General features: G+C 39.6%; 1 protein-coding gene across 2 annotated transcripts in view; it reads left to right on the forward strand.

Annotated features, from left to right (window-relative positions):
- Positions 1-717: 717 nt before the first annotated feature.
- Positions 718-24,926, forward strand: part of LOC139752079 (peptidylprolyl isomerase domain and WD repeat-containing protein 1) — a 34,130-nt gene continuing 9,921 nt past the window's right edge. The window contains exons 1-8 of one of the 2 annotated variants that reach the window (XM_071667932.1): positions 718-911; positions 2,240-2,342; positions 6,184-6,380; positions 7,540-7,733; positions 10,577-10,795; positions 14,617-14,735; positions 15,503-15,695; positions 23,426-23,660. In XM_071667932.1, the coding sequence (XP_071524033.1) occupies positions 788-911; positions 2,240-2,342; positions 6,184-6,380; positions 7,540-7,733; positions 10,577-10,795; positions 14,617-14,735; positions 15,503-15,695; positions 23,426-23,660 (1,384 nt within the window). In that variant the 5' untranslated portion in view covers positions 718-787. The remainder of the gene's footprint in view (positions 912-2,239; positions 2,343-6,183; positions 6,381-7,539; positions 7,734-10,576; positions 10,796-14,616; positions 14,736-15,502; positions 15,696-23,425; positions 23,661-24,926) is intronic. The other variant, XM_071667933.1, reaches the window with a different exon arrangement.

The following is a 24,926-nucleotide window of genomic DNA, read 5'->3' on the forward strand; positions in this document are numbered from 1 at the left end:
CAGGAGGATGGATGTGCTGGAAATGAGATGTTTGAGGACAATGTGTGGTGTGAGGTGGTTTGATCGAGTGAGTAACGTAAGGGTAAGAGAGATGTGTGGAAATAAAAAGAGCGTGGTTGAGAGAGCAGAAGAGGGTGTTTTGAAGTGGTTTGGGCACATGGAGAGGATGAGTGAGGAAAGATTGACCAAGAGGATATATGTGTCGGAGGTGGAGGGAACAAGGAGAAGAGGGAGACCAAATTGGAGGTGGAAAGATGGAGTGAAAAAGATTTTGTGTGATCGGGGCCTGAACATGCAGGAGGATGAAAGGAGGGCAAGGAACAGAGTGAGTTGGATTGATGTGGTATACCGGGGTTGACGTGCTGTCAGTGGATTGAAGCAGGGCATGTGAAGCGTCTGGGGTAAACCGTGGAAGGCTGTGTAGGTATGTATATTTGCGTGTGTGGACGTATGTATATACATGTGTATGGGGGGGGTTAGGCCATTTCTTTCGTCTGTTTCCTTGCGCTACCTCGCAAACGCGGGAGACAGCGACAAAGTATAATAAATAATAAAATAATATATATATACATATATATATATATATATATATATATATTTCATTTATCTATTTATTAATATATGGCTGTTACAAGTGAACATTACATTTTTTTTGACATATGTTTAGTGATGAAAAAATTTAAGGTTACTGTGCGTTGACATTTATATTCGCTGGTGTTGTTCGATTGTTGATGTCTCCTCAGGGAAACCCCAGGGCTAGATCTGTTGTTTACATATTACAGCAGGGATGAGCGAAATAGATCGCAAACGTGTACCTGATGAGGACGATGACAATGACAGCGAGGAAGATGAGTGGATTGGACCCAGACCTGATGAAGCTGTTGCTGAGCCCAAAACTAAGAAACTTAAAGGTAAAAGTCCCCACAGTTTTGTGTTTTTGTAACGTTCTGTCTTGGACTTGCATAGTTTTGAAACCTATGTATTGATATGCTGATAATTGATTTAATCGCGCCTCCATATGAGCGGTTATTCATAAACTGTATACAAATTGAGAGTATATATATGGTCTTAGAGTTATCCATAAGGTCACTGTCCGTACTGTCATATGTAAATTGTTAAAAGGCATTGTGTATAAGCAGGTTAATAAATATCTTGTAGTACATAGTCTGCTTTTTAATTTTTCATCTGATAGAGATCTTTATATTCTATTAATATTTGCTTGATATGTATCAGATAATAGCAAAATTAAATCATGATATTGTTTAAATTAAAATGTATTGATTTTGATGAGGATTCTGTACTTTGGTCTTGTTTAATTGGTAGGATTCTGGTCATAAATGTTGATAGTAAACTTTTTTGTGATGATAAAAGTATAAAATGTGGAGCTCCATAAGGTTCCATACCTAAACCTCTGCTGTTATACTGTATATATGAATGATAAGATGGCAACAGTGAAGAACAACTTCTGCTGTATGTAGACGACTCTGGTTTGATTGTTTCAAGAATGAATGTATCATTGACAAAGAAGACTGACAAAGAAGACTTTGAGTGTGGTAATAAAATCAGTTAATGAACATTTAATAGAGAATGTTTTGTTTTAACAAAGAGTTAAAACTGAGTGCATTTTGTTTGCTTCAGACCAATGACAGAGGAATGTTGATTTCATTAAGGTCACATTTAATGAAAATGATATTAAGTGATAGTATTGCTATGAAAAGATTAAAATAACATCCAATAAACTCAAATTTCTCTTCAGGAACACTTGCAGTTTTGATGTTGAAGCTAAAACTTGTTTTGTTATTCCTCTTCATCATGGTATTGTGGTGTTACTAGGAAATTGAAGAATAGAATGCATGTTATACAAAATATCATCATAAGATAAGATATGCTTTATGCCTGTCCCAAAATCCACATTGGTTTTGATCAGTTTAGTATGATTAATTGTCTCCCAGTAAAATAGATAGTAGAGCTGCTGTGATATGGACATACGTATAACATCATAAATGATAGTGTTCTTGAGTATGTGAGATGTCATATTGTAGAGAAATGGGTAAAATATCAGCATGCACTCTTAATGTTTTGTACATAAAGCACACGTGACATTTAGGATTTGTGTGATATCTCTTTTACTTGTCAAATCTTGTTTCATTGTATGGTATTTTATTATACATGCAGAGATGATACATTTGTGTTTTATGAATAGGCTACATTAGTTTTTTCTTTCTATGTTTATAAACAGTACTGGAGCATGAGCAGATGTACTTGGATTATCTTCCCTGTGCAGAGTACTATGAGAAGAGTTACATGCATCGTGACACCATTACTCACGTTGTGGTTACCAAGTAAGCAGGTTTTATTTGATCCAGTCCCTGTGAAGGAGAAGACATAACAAGAAATACATGATTAGCTAGTTCATCGTAGTTGTGATGTTTGTAAATCTTACATTCATTATTAGATTTTTAATATGTTTTTGACACTATATGCAATATAGTATTTCCCTATTCACATTAGACTAATGCCTGTTTATTCTTTAATAAACCTATTATCAGCACCCCCTCCTGCCCTGGCATATGGATATTACAGTGCTTCTCTTTATGGGATTATAGAGTGCCCTAAAGTAGTGGTTTGCATATTAATGCTGTCTTGCTTCTTAAAAGTTGCCAGTGATTTGTGTGTGATTGTGCTTGATTGCTATAGAAGCTATAATGTTGTAAATTATGTTATGATTGGGTATTCCCAGCTTCTCTGGCTTACTCAAAGTGGATGTATCAGCACATCATTGTGGCAACACAACCCCACATCCCCGCCACAGATGGTGGGGTGTGGATTGCCAATGCCCCTGGTTATAAAGCCAGTCTTTTGGGATGGGTGATTCTGTTGATGAAGTAGAAGATTCTACAACCATACAGGAGGTGCAGACATAGTGAAAGATAAAGAAGGTCTAGGTCATGCACCTTATGATTAGCATTACTATTACTGGCAACTCTTCAGGTCCTAAAAATGCAGGCTGTGGACCCATATATACCAGTTCTAATTGGGGCAAGTTACAATCCCCCAAACAAATGCATCCATGTGACTGTGGGACTTGGATTGCTGTCTTTTCTAGGGAAAGTTAGAGCTTAGACCTAGGTTGACTTGGAAAACAATCATTGTGGTCATAAAAGATGTAAATACAGTATTTGTCCTCTCAGCCTTTTATGACGATCTACATGCTTCATTCCCTTAGTTTTACTTATGAGGTGTTTCTGAATTCTCTACACTGTTGTTTATTATGTTTGTTTTACTAGTGACTGTACAGTGTCGAAGTATTGATTTCTTGATAAAATTCCATTGTATCATCACCATAATGCCTATGCTGAATTGGATGAAAATGGTATTAGAACATTCCTTACACTTAATAGAGTTTATTTGAATTGAAGTGCATGAGTTGGATCATTATTGTTATTCCTCAGTAATACATAAATAGGTGGATAGTAGGTGGGGGTGGTTATGTAGATCAGAAAAAATGTGGGTTTAGGAAATTAAAAGTAGGTAAAAAGTGTAGGAAATGACAGAACCTTTGAAAACCTTGCCCTAACTTCCCCTGGTAGCCTATATCTAGCTTTGTTTGGATGTTATTTGAAAAGAATATGAGTGTTATGGTTTGTGTATATGTGCATTTGCTGTGCATTTTACATTCATAAAGACACAAAAATAGATTCATAAGCTGTGTCCTATTTGACCATTTGACCTTTAAAGGCGATTGACAATAACTTTGGTATATTTTGGCCATAATGTTGAAGTTTAAGGATATTCTGGGCTGCAGAGGGAAGTTTGGTGATGCTTTCATGAGGTCTTTTTGATTTCTAGAATTGTTTAGGTACCGTAACATTGATTAACTCTGCACTCTCCTGTCGTCATAGCCCTAGTTTCACTTCTCTATAGTCAGATGCAGTCAACAAACATGTTAGAAGTTTTTCTCACTATATGACCTCATGAAGCAAATGAGAATAACCCTGGTATATATATTTTTTTTTTTTTTGCTTTGTCGCTGTCTCCTGCGTTTGCGAGGTAGCGCAAGGAAACAGACGAAAGAAATGGCCCAACCCACCCCCATACACATGTATAAACATACGTCCACACACGCAAATATACATACCCACACAGCTTTCCATGGTTTACCCCAGACGCTTCACATGCCTTGATTCAATCCACTGACAGCATGTCAACCCCGGTATACCACATCGCTCCAATTCACTCTATTCCTTGCCCTCCTTTCACCCTCCTGCATGTTCAGGCCCCTGATCACACAAAATCTTTTTCACTCCATCTTTCCACCTCCAATTTGGTCTCCCTCTTCTCCTCGTTCCCTCCACCTCCGACACATATATCCTCTTGGTCAATCTTTCCTCACTCATTCTCTCCATGTGCCCAAACCACTTCAAAACACCCTCTTCTGCTCTCTCAACCATGCTCTTTTTGTTTCCACACATCTCTCTTACCCTTACGTTACTTACTCGATCAAACCACCTCACACCACACATTGTCCTCAAACATCTCATTTCCAGCACATCCATCCTCCTGCGCACAACTCTATCCATAGCCCATGCCTCGCAACCATACAACATTGTTGGAACCACTATTCCTTCAAACATACCCATTTTTGCTTTCCGAGATAATGTTCTCGACTTCCACACATTCTTCAAGGCTCCCAGAATTTTCGCCCCCTCCCCCACCCTATGATCCACTTCCGCTTCCATGGTTCCATCCGCTGCCAGATCCACTCCCAGATATCTAAAACACTTCACTTCCTCCAGTTTTTCTCCATTCAAACTCACCTCCCAATTGACTTGACCCTCAACCCTACTGTACCTAATAACCTTGCTCTTATTCACATTTACTCTTAACTTTCTTCTTTCACACACTTTACCAAACTCAGTCACCAGCTTCTGCAGTTTCCCACATGAATCAGCCACCAGTGCTGTATCATCAGCGAACAACAACTGACTCACTTCCCAAGCTCTCTCATCCCCAACAGACTTCATACTTGCCCCTCTTTCCAAAACTCTTGCATTCACCTCCCTAACAACCCCATCCATAAACAAATTAAACAACCATGGAGACATCACACACCCCTGCCGCAAACCTACATACACTGAGAACCAATCACTTTCCTCTCTTCCTACACGTACACATGCCTTACATCCTCGATAAAAACTTTTCACTGCTTCTAACAACTTGCCTCCCACACCATATATTCTTAATACCTTCCACAGAGCATCTCTATCAACTCTATCATATGCCTTCTCCAGATCCATAAATGCTACATACAAATCCATTTGCTTTTCTAAGTATTTCTCACATACATTCTTCAAAGCAAACACCTGATCTTGACTATAACATTGAAAAAATAAAGTGGTATATCTTGACTATAACATTGAAAAAATAAAGTAGTAATCACCTGCAGGGGAATCTTGGGTAAGGTTTCTGTAGATTTTGTAAGTGTATGATAGAAATTAATCTTTCAAATCATGTGTAGCCCCTCTAAATCAAATCTACTATATTTAAGGAATATGTTCATACCAATTTCATTTACATACATAAATGAATAGAATGGCGACTTAGGACTAAACTAGAATTTTACTTTTATTTCTTTTATATTTACATGAAAAATTTTCATTATCATTTCATCTCTTAGAGTGAAAGTTCTAATTATTACTCTACTGATTACCTGATTCTTTGACTAATACTTTTTTTGGTCCCTAAATTAAAGTTATTCGTAAATTATTAGTTGAGTGTGTTTGTTACTGTTGTTATTACTTTATCACTACTACAGCGATGCTATTCTTATCCAATGGACAAATTGTCATCATTATTATATTCCATTTATATATTACTGCTTCCCTATTTGAAACTAACCAAAACTCAGATACTGGTTAATAGATCTGAATGTAGAATTATTAACAAAAAAAAAGAATTTAATGCAAGCAAGTTGATAGATTTAATGTTTTAAACACTAATACAGCAAGCTGTTCAGCTTACTAAAATTAATATGCTAGCAAGTATGTTTCATGTTGAATAGCTGCAAAATTCCAAGCATTAATCAACTCATTTTAGTTTTGGATTATTTTCTTTGAAAATTCCACATCCTTCAGTGATAGCAGTTTTATACATACTGAATATTATTTATGATTCTTTCTATAGAACTGACTTCATTATCACGGGAAGCTGTGATGGCCACATAAAATTTTGGAAGAAGCAGGAAGAGGGTGTGGAATTTGTTAAGCATTTTCGTGCACATCTAGGAAATGTACAACATCTTGCCACCAATACCTCAGGCACCAGACTTGTTTCTATATCAAATGACAAGAGTTTGAAAGTATTCGATGTGGAAAATTTTGGTAAGGACTTTTTTTCTTTTTTTGTTTAACAAGTAATACATATGGTCTTGAATCTAATCCCATGTACAGTAGTTACTGCTGACCAGTTTTACATTTAATCTTGAAACCAATTCTATTTATTCTTTTGTACCCTACACAACTCTATGCGTCATGATACATTTTCAGCATCTTACTTGTTTAACCAGCACACTTTTGTTCCTGTTTGTTCATTTCTTTTTTGGTGTTACCAGACTCTGTGTGTGGTAACACTGTGAGTAAGATTTCATCATTGGTGAGGTTGTATCATTAATGGATGAAAAAGAGTACAGTCTCATCCAGAAACTCGCTCATGATTTCCCTGCCGCTGATTGGAGAGCAGCCATGAAGCTGAGGAAGCTCTATAAAAGGAGTCCAAAGGTTATGTAATTAATTAATAGGTATATCTTTTACATTTTGCCTTATTTCTTTTACCATTTACTACACCTCCATACACTCTTGATTAGTCTTCCTTCATTCATTCTCATCATACATCCATACCTGCTTGTTTACTACCATTAAGAATGATAGGTTGCTTTGGTGATGTATGTTGAAGGCTTTTGATTATAAATGCAAGTATGAACAATGTTTTTGATTTGAAAGTGATCAGCCCAATGTGATATCATTTTGAGTGGAGAAAAACTTGTTCTTAATAAGTTTATGCATTTTGGAATGATGTTTTTATAGGTTAATGAAATGAAACTTAAGTTGAGAATATTCATGAAGGGAAGAAACATAGAATATGTGATAGGAATTTTGTACGTAGAAAGGATTTCTGTGTGGTGTTCAAGAAACTTTTATGATGGAGTGCTTATTCCGACCCTCATGTGTTGATATGAAATTTCAAGTTTTCTGGGTCTATTTAGGTAAAGGATAAGCTGGAGGAAACCATGGAAAAGTTTGTAGGGTCTGGTTGAGGATAGGAGCCTGTAGTATCAGTGCATTACATATGACATGTAAGCAAATGAAGCCATTCGTCATCACTTAGTGACCAGAATAAACAGGAAGATAGCGAATGTGTCCTCATGCTTTGATAGTAAGAAATACACTTTCTGATACAGATGATTATAGAAAATTTTGTGTTCTGTTAGCTTCATATAATGTGTTCATATCTTACCTAATACTTCACTCTTTTATTACACAGACATGATTAACATGATAAAGCTGGACTTCATTCCAAGTACAAGTGAGTGGATCCATCCATTGTCAGACCCCCAACACATCCTTGCCGTGGCAGACACTGAGAGTCCCAAGATATACATCTTTGATGGTCATGGTACAAATGAACCTTTGCATATTTTGGAGACCATCCATACCAAACCAGTAACAATTATCAAGGTATAATGCTTCATTGAAATGATAATATGCATTTTTTATATTTATGACTTCCCAAGTACCAACTTCTTGAAAGAGTCTTGATGTTACCCCGGACCTTTCTTAAGTCTCCTGCAACCCAGGGCTGCTTTACTTAGAGTTTCCGGCTAGACTCATTTAGATTAAGAAGTTCTTTGATGAGACTGTAGTTCCAATGACCACTACACCACAAACCTCCATGGTGTAGTGGTTAGCATTACTGACTAACACATGCACAAGCTGCTTGGGATCAGACCTGCATAGGTTTAAATCATGGTCACAGTAGCTGTACCACAGTCCACCTAGCTGTCATCTTCCCGTAGGGGCAGGTCAATGAATGGCTGTCTGGCATACGTTAGGGTGTGTGTGTGTGTGTGTGTGTGTGTGTGTATGTGTGCACTTTTCCTAATAAAATCTTTGAATTCCAGCTCTTTGCCATTAAGTATTAATCCTCATTAATTACTTTCAGTCTGATATCACAATTGCCTAACACTCCTGTTTGTTGGGCTACTCCAACCTCTTGATTTGTTAGGCATTTCCATGTTTCTGTTTTTGATTGTACTCTTTGCTTTTCTCCTTCTTTTTAATTAATCACATTTGATGAATACCCACTAAATTCAGTCTTGTCTTAAGTATTAATCCTCATTAATTACTTTCAGTCTGATATCTCAATTGCCTAACACTCCTGTTTGTTGGGCTACTCCAACCTCTTGATTTGTTAGGCATTTCCATGTTTCTGTTTTTGATTGTACTCTTTGCTTTTCTCCTTCTTTTTAATTAATCACATTTGATGAATACCCACTAAATTCAGTCTTGTCTTTAAGTTTGTCAGCTTCATAAGTACCTCCTAGCCAAATGATTTCCCTGGATATTTTTTAACTTTTTTGTGCTGTCCCTTTGATCCATCTGTCCTGATGAAAATTCATGTAAGTTTTTCCCGATAGGCAGGCTTCTTTGCCTACCTGAGTTCACCAAGATACTACACTCTGTTTTGATTGTAATCTTTACTGGTGTGTGTATATATTCTTATGTATATTTATTTATTTTTTACCCAGAAATTTTAGTTTCTTCTTTAGTGTTTGGAGAAGAATTTGTGCAAGGCATCATGTTGCCTGAATACATGGATGTAGGATAAACTTGTCAGTTTACTGCAGTATTTGATAACATGGAATACTTTATAATTGTGTGAAAGCAGTTACTTAAATGCATCATAATTTTTTTTTTTTTTTTTTATACTTTGTCGCTGTCTCCCGCGTTTGCGAGGTAGCGCAAGGAAACAGACGAAAGAAATGGCCCAACCCCCCCCATACACATGTATATACATACGTTCACACACGCAAATATACATACCTACACAGCTTTCCATGGTTTACCCCAGACGCTTCACATGTCTTGATTCAATCCACTGACAGCACATCAACCCCGGTATACCACATCGCTCCAATTCACTCTATTCCTTGCCCTCCTTTCACCCTCCTGCATGTTCAGGCCCCGATCACACAAAATCTTTTTCACTCCATCTTTCCACCTCCAATTTGGTCTCCCTCTTCTCCTCGTTCCCTCCACCTCCGACACATATATCCTCTTAGTCAACCTTTCCTCACTCATTCTGTCCATGTGCCCAAACCATTTCAAAACACCCTCTTCTGCTCTCTCAACCACGCTCTTTTTATTTCCACACATCTCTCTTACCCTTACGTTACTTACTCGATCAAACCACCTCACACCACACATTGTCCTCAGACATCTCATTTCCAGCACATCCATCCTCCTGCGCACAACTCTATCCATAGCCCACGCCTCGCAACCATACAACATTGTTGGAACCACTATTCCTTCAAACATACCCATTTTTGCTTTCCGAGATAATGTTCTCGACTTCCACACATTCTTCAAGGCTCCCAGAATTTTCGCCCCCTCCCCCACCCTATGGTCCACTTCCGCTTCCATGGTTCCATCCGCTGCCAGATCCACTCCCAGATATCTAAAACACTTCACTTCCTCCAGTTTTTCTCCATTCAAACTCACCTCCCAATTGACTTGACCCTCAACCCTACTGTACCTAATAACCTTGCTCTTATTCACATTTACTCTTAACTTTCTTCTTCCACACACTTTACCAAACTCAGTCACCAGCTTCTGCAGTTTCTCACATGAATCAGCCACCAGCGCTGTATCATCAGCGAACAACAACTGACTCACTTCCCAAGCTCTCTCATCCCCAACAGACTTCATACTTGCCCCTCTTTCCAAAACTCTTGCATTTACCTCCCTAACAACCCCATCCATAAACAAATTAAACAACCATGGAGACATCACACACCCCTGCCGCAAACCTACATTCACTGAGAACCAATCACTTTCCTCTCTTCCTACACGTACACATGCCTTACATCCTCGATAAAAACTTTTCACTGCTTCCAACAACTTTCCTCCCACACCATATATTCTTAATACCTTCCACAGAGCATCTCTATCAACTCTATCATATGCCTTCTCCAGATCCATAAATGCTACATACAAATCCATTTGCTTTTCTAAGTATTTCTCGCATACATTCTTCAAAGCAAACACCTGATCCACACATCCTCTACCACTTCTGAAACCACACTGCTCTTCCCCAATCTGATGCTCTGTACATGCCTTCACCCTCTCAATCAATACCCTCCCATATAATTTACCAGGAATACTCAACAAACTTATACCTCTGTAATTTGAGCACTCACTCTTATCCCCTTTGCCTTTGTACAATGGCACTATGCACGCATTCCGCCAATCCTCAGGCATCATAATCTACTTTCAATATTTATTTTGGATTTTTTTTTCAGTACAATGCATCCTATGATGTAGTCATCTCCATTGATGAAATTGGCATGATTGAGTACTGGTGTGGAGTGAAAAATGAATTCCAAACACCAAAGTGTGTTGATTTTGAATCTAAATTAGACACAGACCTGTTTGAGTTTGTTAAACACAAGACATTCCCAAGATGTATGGCTGTTTCACCAAGTGGACTGCAGTTTGCTACAATTGGTGCTGATAAGAAAGTAAGTTGTTCAATTATTTGTCATTAGTCAAGCCATTTAGGATACCTGGTAAATGAGTTTGCAGTTTTGTAACTTATTTTTGTTTTATTGATTAAAGAACCCTAGTTTTATCTTAAGCACATATATCCTCCTTGTTAACCTCTCCATACTCATTCTTTCCATATGTCCAAACTATTTCATGATACTTTCTTCAGCTTTCTCCACCACACTTGTTTTATTACCACACCTCTCTCTTACCTGTTTATTACTTACTCGATTAAACCACCTCACACCTCATATTATCATCATCAAATATTTGATTTTCAACACATCCACCCTCCTCTATACATCCTCATCTATAGCATGTGCCTCATTATTATGTTATGTTGTTGGGACTACTATACCTTCAAGCACCAATTTTCACTCCATTAGATAATGATCTCTCATTCCAACCATTCTTCATTGTTCCCAGAACCTATGCCCTCTCACCTGCACTTAGACTCACTTCTGCTTCCATGGTTGAATTTACTGCCATGTCCACTTAAGGTATTTGAAACAGTTCACTTCATCCAAGTTTCCTCCATTCAAACCCATACCCAGGTAACCTGTCTCTCATCCCTGCCAAACTTTGCATATGTTCACATTTACTTGCAACTTCCTCCTTTCACACACATTACTCACCATCGCTTTCAGATTACCCATCACTAAAATCCAGTCTCTTATATCTTTCTTCTCATGACTAGGTGCATAAGCACTGATAATCATCCATCTCTTGCTATCCACTTACATTTTTGCCCACATCAACCTAGAATTTGCTTCCTTACATTCCTTCACACACTCCCACAACTCCTACTTCAGACAAGTCAAACACTTTATACTGCAAGAGCCAACAGAATTTCAACAGCTTTTGAGAAACCCCACAGATAGACTCAAAGAGTGCTTTAACTCATTAAGATGAATACTGTGATAATCTCCCAGATCCCTTCACCTCTCTTCAGGTTAACCAAGAGGCTAAACCAGTTGATCTCACCATACATCCCTACATCTTATTCCTTATGACTGACTGAAGAGTTTACTGACATCCTTAGGAATAAAGAACCACATGGCATAACAGCTCCCCTGGATGTGGAGTCTCTTCACAAATGTACCAGTAGGGAGGACAATAGGCATAATCCTGAATTATGTATATCAATGCTATGTTTTACATCCCCTGATGATGCCCAGAAATATAGTAAGAGAAATGTCATGTGCCTGCACTGTGAAAGCACCTTTCAGATGTCTGCGAGGTAGACTTTATCAGCAGGGGATTGGAATAGCTATGGGGTTCCCCCTGGGGGCCCTCTGTGCAGGCATTTATGTCCTATATTGAAAATACAGCACTGTAACCTGAGAGCATGACACCCCAGATTTACTCCAGATATATAGATTACATTTTTACATGCGTCAATAACTTAAACTCACTGGAAAACCTCTGTAACTGACTCCAAGAAACTTCAGGCTTAAGATTTACAGTAGAGCTGAATAATAATGGTAAGATTCCTTTCTTAAATGTAATGGTGAGTGCCACAACAGGATCTTTCATCACCAGCATTTACAGAAAGCCCACCAACCAAGATAAATGTGTCAGTGGAATAAGTGAATGCTCTCATGGTTATAATAATACATAATGATAATACATGAGGAGAGCAATCAAGGTGTGCTCAACCTGGCTACTTCTACACCAAGAACTTCAACATGTCCAGCAAAGGTTAATTGACAATGATATTCAAACATTGAATTTGATGCCATTTTGAACAACATTCTAGAGCAACGTCTTGTGGCAAACAAACATCCTTGGTGTGACAGCATTAAAGTATACTACGGAAACACATTTATGACACCTTATCAAAAGGATGAGAAGGTCATGTGAGATGTTGTGGCCAGAAACTGCAAAGGGACTGATGAAGACAAGGATATCAGTCTGATAATGTACTACAACAATCTGAAAACATGTTTGCTCATAATGAACAACTATATGGTAGGTCACTCTGGAAGTTGGAATCGTACCAATGTGGTATACGAGTACCGATGCAATATTGGGGACTGTCAGCCCCACCACGTAAACTACATTGGACATGCAACCTGCACCCTGAGCTGCCATCTTTCGTTTTACCTACAAGAAGGTGGAATCAAACAACATCACGAACAAAAGCATGGAACGAGACTAATGAGGGAGATTATGGTGAATAACACCGAAATCTGTCTGATCATTATCTTGTAGAGGTGGAGGTGAAGATTTGTAGAGGTTTTCAGAAAAGAAGAGAAAATGTTGGGGTGAAGAAAGTGGTGAGAGTAAGTGAGCTTAGGAAGGAGACTTGTGTGAGGAAGTACCAGGAGAGACTGAGTACAGAATGGAAAAAGGTGAGAGAAAGGACGTTAGAGGAGTGGGGGAGGAATGGGATGTATTTTGGGGAAGCAGTGATGGCTTGCACAAAAGATGCTTGTGGCATGAGAAGCATGGGAGGTGGGCAGTTTAGAAAGGGTAGTGAGTGGTGGGATGAAGAAGTGAGATTGTTAGTGAAAGAAAAGAGAGAGCCATTTGGACAATTTTTGCAGGGAAATACTGCAAATGACTGGGAGATGTATAAAGGAAAGAGGCAAGAGGTCAAGAGAAAGGTGCAAGAGGTGAAAAAGAGGGCAAATGAGAGTTTGGGTGAGAGAGTATCATTAAATTTTAGGGAGAATAAAAAGATGTTTTGGAAGGAGGTAAATATACTGCACAAGAATTTCTGAAACCACACTGCTCTTCCCCAATCTGATGCTCTGTACATGCCTTTACCCTCTCAATCAATACTCTCTCATATAATTTCCCAGGAATACTCAACAAACTTATACCTCTGTAATTTGAACACTCAGCTTTATCCCCTTTGCCCTTATACACTGGCACTATGCATGCATTCTGCCAATCCTCAGGCACTTCACCATGAACCACACATACATTGAATATCCTTACCAACCAGTCATCAACACAGTCACCCCCTTTTTTAATCACTTCCACTGCAATACCATCCAGACCCGCTGCCTTGCCGGCTTTCATCTTCCACAGAACTTTTACTACCTCTTCTCTGTTTATGAAATCATTCTCCCTGACCCTCTCACTTCACACACCACCTCGACCAAAGCACCCTATATCTGCCACTCTGTCATCAAACACATTCAACAAACCTTCAAAATACTCACTCCATCTCATTCTCACTTCACCACTACTTGTTATTACCACCTCATTAGCCCCCTTCACTAATGTTCCCATTTGTTCTCTTGTCTTCTGCTCTTTATTTACCTCCTTCCAAAACATCTTTTTATTCTCCCTGAAATTTAATGATACTCTCTCACCCCAACTCTCAGTTGCCCTTTTTTTCCCTAAAGGCAGGTGCTCTATGACTTTTTTATTTATATTTCCATCCTTCCCATTTTGTTTTTCAAAAATTCAAAAGACCATCTCTTGATCCTGCCTGCAACAGGCTGAGGTAGGTACTTGTGATCAGCATAAGTCTGAAGGGTAAGTTGGTGCTGATGCTACAATGTCTGTTTGCTTTGATATTATATAGTCTGGGCAGTCAGGACAGTCACTGGGACCTGGTGAACTATACCTAGCTGAGCCCATACTCTTGTGGAAGTCAAAAGGGAGCACTTTTTATGAATTCCCTCAATCTTTAGGGGTTGTAATGAATTTGACTCTTTGTGAGCAAGAATTCTGGCTTCCTATAGGACTCTGGCTTTCTTAGAAAAATGTTCTCCATTCTGCACAATCTTTAATTTTTACTTCATTATACTTTTGATCAAATATGTACTTTAATCACCAGGTTCGTGTGTTTAGATTCCTTACGGGAAAGCTCACACGAGTGTTTGATGAGAGCTTACAGCATTATGTTGAATTACAGCAACGAAAACAACAGATACCAAACATGGAATTTGGTCGAAGGTATGTTATCCTCATCATTTGGGCTTGGTGAAATCTCAAGAATGTGATCTATTTCCAGTATAATGAAGTAGAGTATAAAATTACATATTCTTTTTAATGTACTTTATGCACTTTTCTGCTCATTCTTTTCATATGATTAACACTAGAAAAATTGTTAGTTATGAATACTGTAACTGAGAATACTTTGTCAAGAAAGAGCAAAAGAGGTAAAAGATTATTGGTATAAATCCAAAAGGTTACAAATAATTTCACAATAAAGCTGATTAAGAATTTAGGGATCAATTTTTTTCATTTAACTTTCAGAAGTTCTTGTGTCAAATTTAGAGGCTGTAGTGGTTATTGTTCCTGACCATGCATTCACAGGCTGCCCAGGGTAGAGCGCACAGGTTTAAGTAATGTTTGTGGCAGTTAGTTCAGAGTCATTAGATTTTAGGGAGAATAAAAAGATGTTTTGGAAGGAGGTAAATAAAGAGCATAAGACAAGAGAACAGATGGGAACATCAGTGAAGGGGGCTAATGGAGAGGTAATAAAAAGTAGTGGTGAAGTGGGAAGGAGATGTAGTGAGTATTTTGAAGGTTTGTTGAATGTGTTTGATGATAGAGTGGCAGATGTAAGGTGTTTTGGTTGTAATCTATTGTGGAGAAAGTTATACATAGATAATCTGAAATCTTTTATCTGTATAGCAATTGAATGAGCCCTTTATTATATCTGTGAAGGGGGAAGACTTTCTTTTGCAACCAATCATATTTTCATTTTTTTTTTTCAGATTAGCAGTCGAGCGTGATGTAGAAAAAGGAGGAGCCCTTGCAGTTTGTAATTTGGTTTATGATGAAAGCGGCTACTTCCTTCTGTATGCTACCATGCTTGGGGTCAAAATTGTGAACCTTTATAATAATCGACTAGTTAGGACAATAGGCAAGCCAGAAAACCTAAGGCTGTTATATCTGGCTCTCTTCCAGGTATTTTTGTTCTGCTGTATGGTATTTTCAGATGTTTGAATGGAATGGCTGCCATTCGCTAAGTGTACTCTTTATTGCATATAATAGAATTATTGTCATTATTTTTATTATTGTTCTGTTTTATCATCCCTAGGGATTAGGGAGCAAGTAATATTCCTATGTATTCCCTGTGTCATATACATCGACTAAGAGGTGTGGGAGTTAGTGGTTGTAAACTTTCTCTTCTTGTATATCAGTTTCTAAAAGTTAAGAGCTGAAGAAGGAGCCAAGCAAGGAATGCTCGTCCACCTTGAAGACTTAGGCTGGGGTGTCAGAATATATGTGGATGTAACCAAGATGAGAATGGAGATAGGTAGTATGTTTAAGCGATATGGATGTTTTAGCTCTAAATGAAACCAGGCTTAGTCGTAAGGGGGCATGAATGACTTTTGAATGTCTTAGATCTCCTGTAGTGTAGCGTTTAGGGTTCTTGACCCTAATGCATTTGCAGGCCACCCAGGGTTGAGCGCATAGGTTTGAATCCTAGTTCTGGCATTCTGTTCACAGTCAACCCAACTGTTCATCCACCCTTATGAGATGGTTGATTAGATGGGTACCTGGCTCAGGCTAGGGTATATATATATTTTCTTTTTCTTTCTTTCAAACTATTCGCCATTTCCCGCATTAGCGAGGTAGCGTTAAGAACAGAAGACTGGGCCTTTGAGGGAATATCCTCACCTGGCCCCCTTCTCTGTTCCTTCTTTTGGAAAATTAAAAAAAACGAGAGGGGAGGATTTCCAGCCCCCTGCTCCCTCCCCTTTTAGTCACCTTCTACGACATGCAGGGAATACATGGGAAGTACTCTTTCTCCCCTATCCCCAGGGATAATATATATTTTAATTATTATTATTATACTTTATCACCATTTCCCTTGTCAGCGAGGTAACACTAGAAAACAGACGAAGAAAGAATGGCCTTTCACTCATATACACATATATATACATAAATGCCCAGACATACACATGTACATACATATGAAAATCAACATATACACATATACATACATACACATACACAGACATATACATATATACACATGTACATATTTATACTTGCTTGCTTTCATTCATTCCCAGTGCTACCCCATCCCACAGGAAACAGCATCTCTACCCCTTGCTTCAGTGAAGTAGTGCCAGGAAAACAGCCAAAAAAGGCCACATTTATTCACACTCAGTCTAGCTGTCATGTGTAATGCACTGAAACCACAGCTCGCTATCCAAATCCAGGCCCCACAGACCTTTCCATGATTCACTCCAGATGCTTCACATTACCTGGTTCAGTCCATTGACAGCAAGTTGACCCCAGTGTACCACATCGTTCCAATTCGCTCTATTCCTTGTATACCTCTCATCCTTCTGTATGTTCAGGCACTGATCGCTCAAAATCTTTTTCACTCCATCCTTCCACCTCCAATTTAGTCTCCCACTTCTTGTTCCCTCCACCTCTAACACATATATCCTCTTTGTAGGTCTCTCCTCACTCATTCTCTCCATGTATTCAAACCATTTCAACACACCCTCTTCTGCTCTCTCAACCACACTCTTTTTATTACCACACATCTCTCTTCCCCTTTTATTATTTACTTGATCAAACCACCTCACACCACATAATGTCCTCAAACATTTAATTTCCAGCACATCCACCCTCCTCTGTTCCCCCCATCTATAGCCCATGCCTCGCAACCTTATTACATTGTTGGAACTACTATTCCTTCAAATATACCCATTTTTGCTCTTCAAGATAATATCCTCTCCTTCCATACATTCTTCATTGCTTCCAGAACCTTCACCCCCTCCCCCACTCTGTGACTCACTTCCACTTCCATTGTTCCATTTCGCTGCTAAGTCCACTCCCAGATAGTGGAAACACTTTCTCCAATTTTTCTCCATTCAAACTTACCTCCCAATTAAGTTGTTCCTCAACCCTACTGAATTTAATAACCTTGCTCTTATGCACATTTACTCTCAACTTCCTCCTTTCACACACTTTTCCAAACTCAGTCACCAACTTCTGCCAGTTTCTCACTCGAATCAACCACCAGAGTTGTATCATTGGCAAACAACAACTGACTCACTTCCCAAGCCTTCTCATCCCCAACAGACTCTCCCCTCTCTCTAAAACCCTTGCATTTACCTCCCTGACCACCCCATCCATAAACAATTAAACAACCATGGGGACATCACATACCCCTGCCACAGACCAACCTTCTGGGAATCAATCACTCTCCTCTCTTCTTATTTGTACACAAGCCTTACATCCTTGGTAAAAACCTTTCACTGATTCTGGTAGCTTCCCTCCCTCACCATATACTCTTGAGACCTTCCACAAAGCATATCTATCAACCCTATCACATGCCTTCTCCAGATCCATAAATGCTACATACAAATCCATTTGTTTTTCTAAGTGATTCTCTTACATTCATCAAAGCAAACACCTGATCCACACATTCTCTACCACTTCTGAAACCACACTGCTCCTCCCCAGTCTGCTGGTCTATATAATTTCCCAGAAATACTCAACAGACTTACCCTCTAACTTCGCACACTACCCTGACCAAAACCCCCTACATCAGCCACTCTCTCATCAAACACATTCAACAAACCTTCAAAATACTCTCTTCTTCTGCTTCTCACTTCATCACTACCTCTTATTACTTCCTCATTTCCCCCTTCAGCGATGTTCCCATTTGTTCTCTTGTCTTATACATGTTATTTACCTCCTTTCAAAACACCTTTTTAATCTGCCTAATGTTTAATGACACTCTCTCACCCCAACTCTCATTTGCCCTCTTTTTCAACCCTTGCCGCTTGACCCTCTGCTGCTTTCTTTTATACAATTCCCAGTCATTTTTTCTCCATCTTTGTGATTGTCATCCAAATGCCTCTCTTGTATCTTTCTCTAATAACTTTACTTCTTCATCCCACCACTCACTACCCTTTCTAATCTGCCTACCTGCCACCCTTCTCATGCTACATGAATCTTTTGCACATGCCGTCACTGCTTCCCTAAATACATCCCACTCTTCACCCACTTCCTTCTCGTCATATGCTCTCTCCTGGTACTTCCTCACTTAAGTCTTCTTTTCAAGCTTACTTACTCTCATCATTCTCTTTTCCCCAACTTTCTCTCTTCTTTTTTGAAAACCTCTACAAATGTTCTCCTTCACCTCCACAAGATAGTGATCAGACATCCCTCCAGCTGCCCCTCTCGGCACATTAACATCCAAAAGTCTCTCTTTTACATGCCTGTCAATTAACACATAATCCAGTAATTCCCCATGACCATTTCTCCTACTCACATATGTATAATTATGTATATCTCTCTTTTTAAACCAAGTATTCCCAATCACCACTCTTTTTTCAGCACATAAATCCATAAGCTCTTCCCCATTTCCATTCACAGCACTGAATACCCCATGTACACCAATAATTATACCTGCAACTGCCACATTACTCACCTTCGGATTCAAATCACCCATCACTAATACCCAGTCTCATGCACCAACGCTGCTGACGCACTCACTCAGCTGCTCCCAAAACACTTGCCTCTCATGATCTTTCTTTTCATGACCAGGTACATAAGCACCAATAATCACCCATCTCTCTCCATCCACTTTCAGTTTTACCCATATCAATCTAGAATTTCCTCTCTTACACTCTGTCACACACTCCCACAGCTCCTTCTTCAGTTGTGCTACTCCTACCTTAGCTCCTGTCCTTTCACCAACCCCTGTCTTAACTCCCAAGACTTTTTGAAACCTTTCTTCTCCTTTACCCTTGAGCTTCATTTCACTCAGAGCCAGAACATCCAGGTTTCTTTCCTTAAACATAGTACCTATCTCTCCTTATCTTGGTTAAATCCACACACATTCAGACCTCCCAGTGTGAGCCTTTGAGGAGGATAAGTACTCCCTGTTTGACTCCTGTTTCACCTTTTAGAAATTGAAATACAAGGAAGGGAGGGTTTCCAGCCCCCTCGCTCCTGCCCCCTTTAGTCACCTTTTATGACATGCAGGGAATATGTGGGAAGTATTCTTTCTCCCCAATCCCCAGGGATATATATAAGAGCAAGGTTATTAGATTCAGTAGCATTGAGGGACAAGTCATTTGGGATGTAAGTCTGAATGGAGAAAAATTGAAGGAAGTGAAGTGTTTTAGATATTTGAGAGTGGATTTAGCAGAGGATGGAACTATTGGAGTGGAAGTGAGTCACAGGGTGGGGGAGGGGGTGAAGGTTTTGGGAGCAATGAAGAATGTGTAAAAGGAGAGAACGTTATCTCGTAGAGCAAAAATGGGTATGTTTGAAGGAATAGCAGTCCCAACAATGTTATATGGTTGCTGGCATGGGCTATAAATAGAGTTGTACAGTGGAGGGTGGATGTGTTGGAAATTAAATGTTTAAGGACAATATGTGGTGTGAGGTGGTTTGATCAAGTAAATAATTAAAGCTTAAGAGAGATATGTGGAAATAAAAAGAGTGTGGTTGAGAGAGCAGAAGAGGATGTGTGGAAATGGTTTGGATATATGGAGAGAATGAGTAGGAAAGATTGACAAAGAGGAGAGATGTGTCATAGGTGGAGGTAACAAGGAGAAGCGGGAGACCAAATTGGAGTTGGAAGGATGGAGTGAAAAAGATTTTGAGTGATCAGGGCCTAAACATACAAGAGGGTGAGAGGTGTGCAAAGAATAAAGTGAATTGGAATGATGTGGTATACCAGGGTCAATGTGCTGTCAATGGACTGAACCAGGGCATGTGAAGCATCTGGAGTAATCATGGAAAGGTCTGTTGGGCCTGGATGTGGATAGGGAGCTGTGGTTTTGGTGCATTACACATGACAGCTAGAGACTGAGTGTGAATGAGTGTGGCCTTTTTTGTCTGTTTTCCTGGTGCTCCCTTGCTGAAGCAGGGGGTAGCAATGCTATTTTCCTGTGGGGCAAGTAGCAACAGGAATGGATAAAAGCAAGCAACTATGATTATGTATAATAAATAAGTGAATATTTTTTTTAATTTTTTTTATTTTGCTTTGTCGCCGTCTCCCGCGCTTACGAGATAGCGCAAGGAAAACAGATGAAAGAAATGGCCCAACTCACCCCCATACACAATGTATACACACACACGTCCACACACGCAAATATACATACCTATACATCTCAATGTACACATATATATACATACACAGACACATACATATATACCCATGCACACAATTCACACTGTCTGCCCCCATTCACTCCCATCGCCACCTCGCCACACATGGAATACCTTCCCCCTCCCCCCTCATGTGTGCGAGGTAGCACTAGGAAAAGACAACAAAGGCCCCATTCGTTCACACTCAGTCTCTAGCTGCCGCGCAATAATGCCCGAAACCACAGCTCCCTTTCCACATCCAGGCCCCACACAACTTTCCATGGTTTACCCCAGACGCTTCACATGCCCTGATTCAATCCACTGACAGCACGTCAACCCCGGTATACCACATCGATCCAATTCATTCTATTTCTTGCCCTCCTTTCACCCTCCTGCATGTTCAGGCCCCGATCACACAAAATCTTTTTCACTCCATCTTTCCACCTCCAGTTTGGTCTCCCACTTCTCCTCGTTCCCTCCACCTCCGACACATATATCCTCTTGGTCAATCTTTCCTCACTCATTCTCTCCATGTGCCCAAACCATTTCAAAACACCCTCTTCTGCTCTCTCAACCACACTCTTTTTATTTCCACACATCTCTCTTACCCTTACATTACTTACTCGATCAAACCACCTCACACCACACATTGTCCTCAAACATCTCATTTCCAGCACATCCACCCTCTTGCGCACAACTCTATCCATAGCCCACGCCTCGCAACCATACAACATTGTTGGAACCACTATTCCTTCAAACATACCCATTTTTGCTTTCCGAGATAATGTTCTCGACTTCCACACATTCTTCAAGGCTCCCAGGATTTTCGCTCCCTCCCCCACCCTATGATTCACTTCCGCTTCCATGGTTCCATCCGCTGCCAGATCCACTCCCAGATATCTAAAACACTTTACTTCCTCCAGTTTTTCTCCATTCAAACTTACCTCCCAATTGACTTGACCCTCAACCCTACTGTACCTAATAACCTTGCTCTTATTCACATTTACTCTTAACTTTCTTCTTTCACACACTTTACCAAACTCAGTCACCAGCTTCTGCAGTTTCTCACATGAATCAGCCACCAGCGCTGTATCATCAGCGAACAACAACTGACTCACTTCCCAAGCTCTCTCATCCCCAACAGACTTCATACTTGCCCCTCTTTCCAAAACTCTTGCATTCACCTCCCTAACAACCCCATCCATAAACAAATTAAACAACCATGGAGACATCACACACCCCTGCCGCAAACCTACATTCACTGAGAGCCAATCACTTTCCTCTCTTCCTACACGTACACATGCCTTACATCCTCGATAAAAACTTTTCACTGCTTCTAACAACTTTTTTTTTTAACTTTCTAAAAGTGAATAATGTATGTAGCATTAATGGGATGGCCTTGATTAGGGCCTCAGCTGCCCTTACCGTCTCAGCTAACATATTAAAAGAATGGTCAGGGGTTAGTGTGAGAGCAGCAGCTGAGGAAGGGGTACCATTTCTATCGAAGGAGGAACTGTGTGAATAAGTGAGAGTGTTAGGTGAACACCAGACTGGGTAAAAATGAAAGTGGAATACTAGAGTGGGTGATTATTTGTGTGTATGCACCTGCAAGCAAGAGGTGGGAGGAAGAGAGGCATGTTTTTCAAAGGAATTTAGTGAGTATGTTAGTAGTTTTAATATGAGTGATCAGGAATTAGTGATGGGTGATTTGAATGTGAGAGTGGGAAAATGTGGGAGTTGGGGGTGGAATTGAGGGGCATAGGGTACTCTGTGGTGTGAATGAAAATTGTGAACAGCTTGCAGAGTTGTGTGGTGAAAAATGACAGGTGATTAGAAATACCCAGTTTAAAAAGAGACATTCGTAGGTATATATGGGTGAGTAGGCTAGATGGCAATAAGCATTACTGGATTATGAATGAATTGATAGACATGCTAAAGAGACCCTTGGATGTGAGTGTGCTGAGTGGGGCAGGTGATGGGCTGTCTGATTATTTCTTATTGGAGGCAAGGTTGAATATTTATAGAGGCATTCAGAAAAGAGGAAATGTTATGGATGGGAAAAGTCTTGAAAGTGGGTGGGTGTAGGAAAACAGGCTTGTGTAAAGAGATTCCAGGAGAAATTGAGTGTAGATTGGTAAAAGGTGAGAGGAAATAAAGCAAGGGGAGCAGTTGAGGAATGGGAGGTATTTAGGGAAACAATGCTTACACATGTTAAGGAGATGTGTAGCAAAGGGAAAATGGAAGGTAAGCATATAAAAAAGGGTGAAAAGGATGGGATGTTGAAGCTAACTTGATTAGAGGGTGGACCCAGGGTGAGCCATGCTTTTGTTATGTCAGGTGGTTAACAAAGGGTGAGAGGCCTTTACCTTACCAATAAGATATGAGTTAAGAGGTTTCTAACCTTCAGAGGTCTAAGTTATCTCATGGTTCACAGGATATCACCGTGGATTGAAAGAGATTTTCATATTTCAAAACACAGTTTTAGACTGTCAGCATTTATTTTATTAGTTTTAGTGATAGGTTTACTCTGAGCCATAATTTCAGTCTAAGAGTTTTATTTCTAGGGTAAAGTGAAGAAAAACAAAGGTCCTCTAACAATGGAGATGGAAGCTTCAGACAACCCAGCTCTGGAGTCAGCACAGGCTGACCCAACTCTTGTGGCCACAGCTTTCCGGAAAAATCGTTTTTATCTTTTCACACGCCGAGATGCTACAGACACAAAGAGTGTTGATACAGACCGTGATGTCTTTAATGAAAAACCATCAAAAGAAGATATAATTGCTGCAACTGAACAGGGAGGTAAGCTTGTAGTACATAATGTTTAGTGAATTTATCATTATGAGAAAATGCAGTGAAGTTTACAGTATAGCAATATAATCCATGACTTCCAATGTTATTTATGTATTTACTTGTTTATAAACCAGAGATAAGGCAGATAAGGCTCTTTTGTGTGGTCTATCTTAAATTAAATTGACATTAAACAGGGATGAGACACAGTGTGGTCATATTTCTCACACAATGAAGCATTGAGAATTCTTGTCATTAGCTAGTGGTGACTATTCCTTATTCATGTTCTTTGAAGCAGTTTCATTTTGCAGTTTAATTAGGGGCTTCATATGCCCCCCATATATCTTGAAAGTTTAATCATCTCAGGCTACACAGTCTTAACAACCACTTCTTACTTCATAAAAAGATTTTTAACATATGGAAGTTTGCCAGTACAGTACAAATCCTGAAAATCCTTCAGTTCACCCAACTTAACTTCCTACCTCCCTACATCACTTTTGTCTTCATAACCTAAACTCTTTGAAAAACTGATCCACAGGAAGGGGGTTGTGGTTGGTAGTAACCATTTAGGATATATTGTGTGAGGTCTGTGTGTAGTCTAGTAGTGAAGTGATTGGGTCTAAAGCCATGTTGTGGAGGATACCTATTTTTAAAGGCTCCTGCTTCCCGAGTTTTCTGCACTACTCTCGGTTACGGGGAAATGTATCCTCCTTTGGAGGGAAAAGTTTTTTGATGAGACTGTACGTACGATGCTACCTCCTCATTAAAGGTAACTTTCCCTCACAATATAACAGTGAGCAGGTGGACTCCAGTAACACCTAAAGAGAGGCTTGTGGGTAATTATAACAATATGCATAGGGTGCCAGATGTAGGGTTCTTGGGTTGGGAAGGTGTGTGAAGTTAGAGAGTCATGGCAAATAATGTGGTGAAAAGAGAAAAGGTGGTGAAAGCCTTGAGTAAGATAGAATGTGGCAAAGTGGCTGGAGTGGTATTGGAGTTGAATTTCACAAGAAAGGGGGTGATTGTGTTGCTGATTAGTTAGTTTGGATTTTCAGTGTATATGGGGTTCATGAAGAGTTGCCTGAGGATTGGCAGAATGCTAGTGTTATGTGCTTTTATAAAGGCAAGGGCAATGAAAGTGACTGCTCCAATCACTGAGTTATATGCACTGGTGGCAAGGCATAGGCTATAGATAGGGTTTTAGGAGGAGGATGGATGTGTTGGAAATGAAATGTTTGAGGACAATATGTGGTGTGAGGTGGTTTGATCAAGTAAGTA

The sequence above is a fragment of the Panulirus ornatus genome, chromosome 12 (assembly GCF_036320965.1).
Source record: "Panulirus ornatus isolate Po-2019 chromosome 12, ASM3632096v1, whole genome shotgun sequence".
Lineage (NCBI taxonomy): Eukaryota > Metazoa > Arthropoda > Malacostraca > Decapoda > Palinuridae > Panulirus > Panulirus ornatus.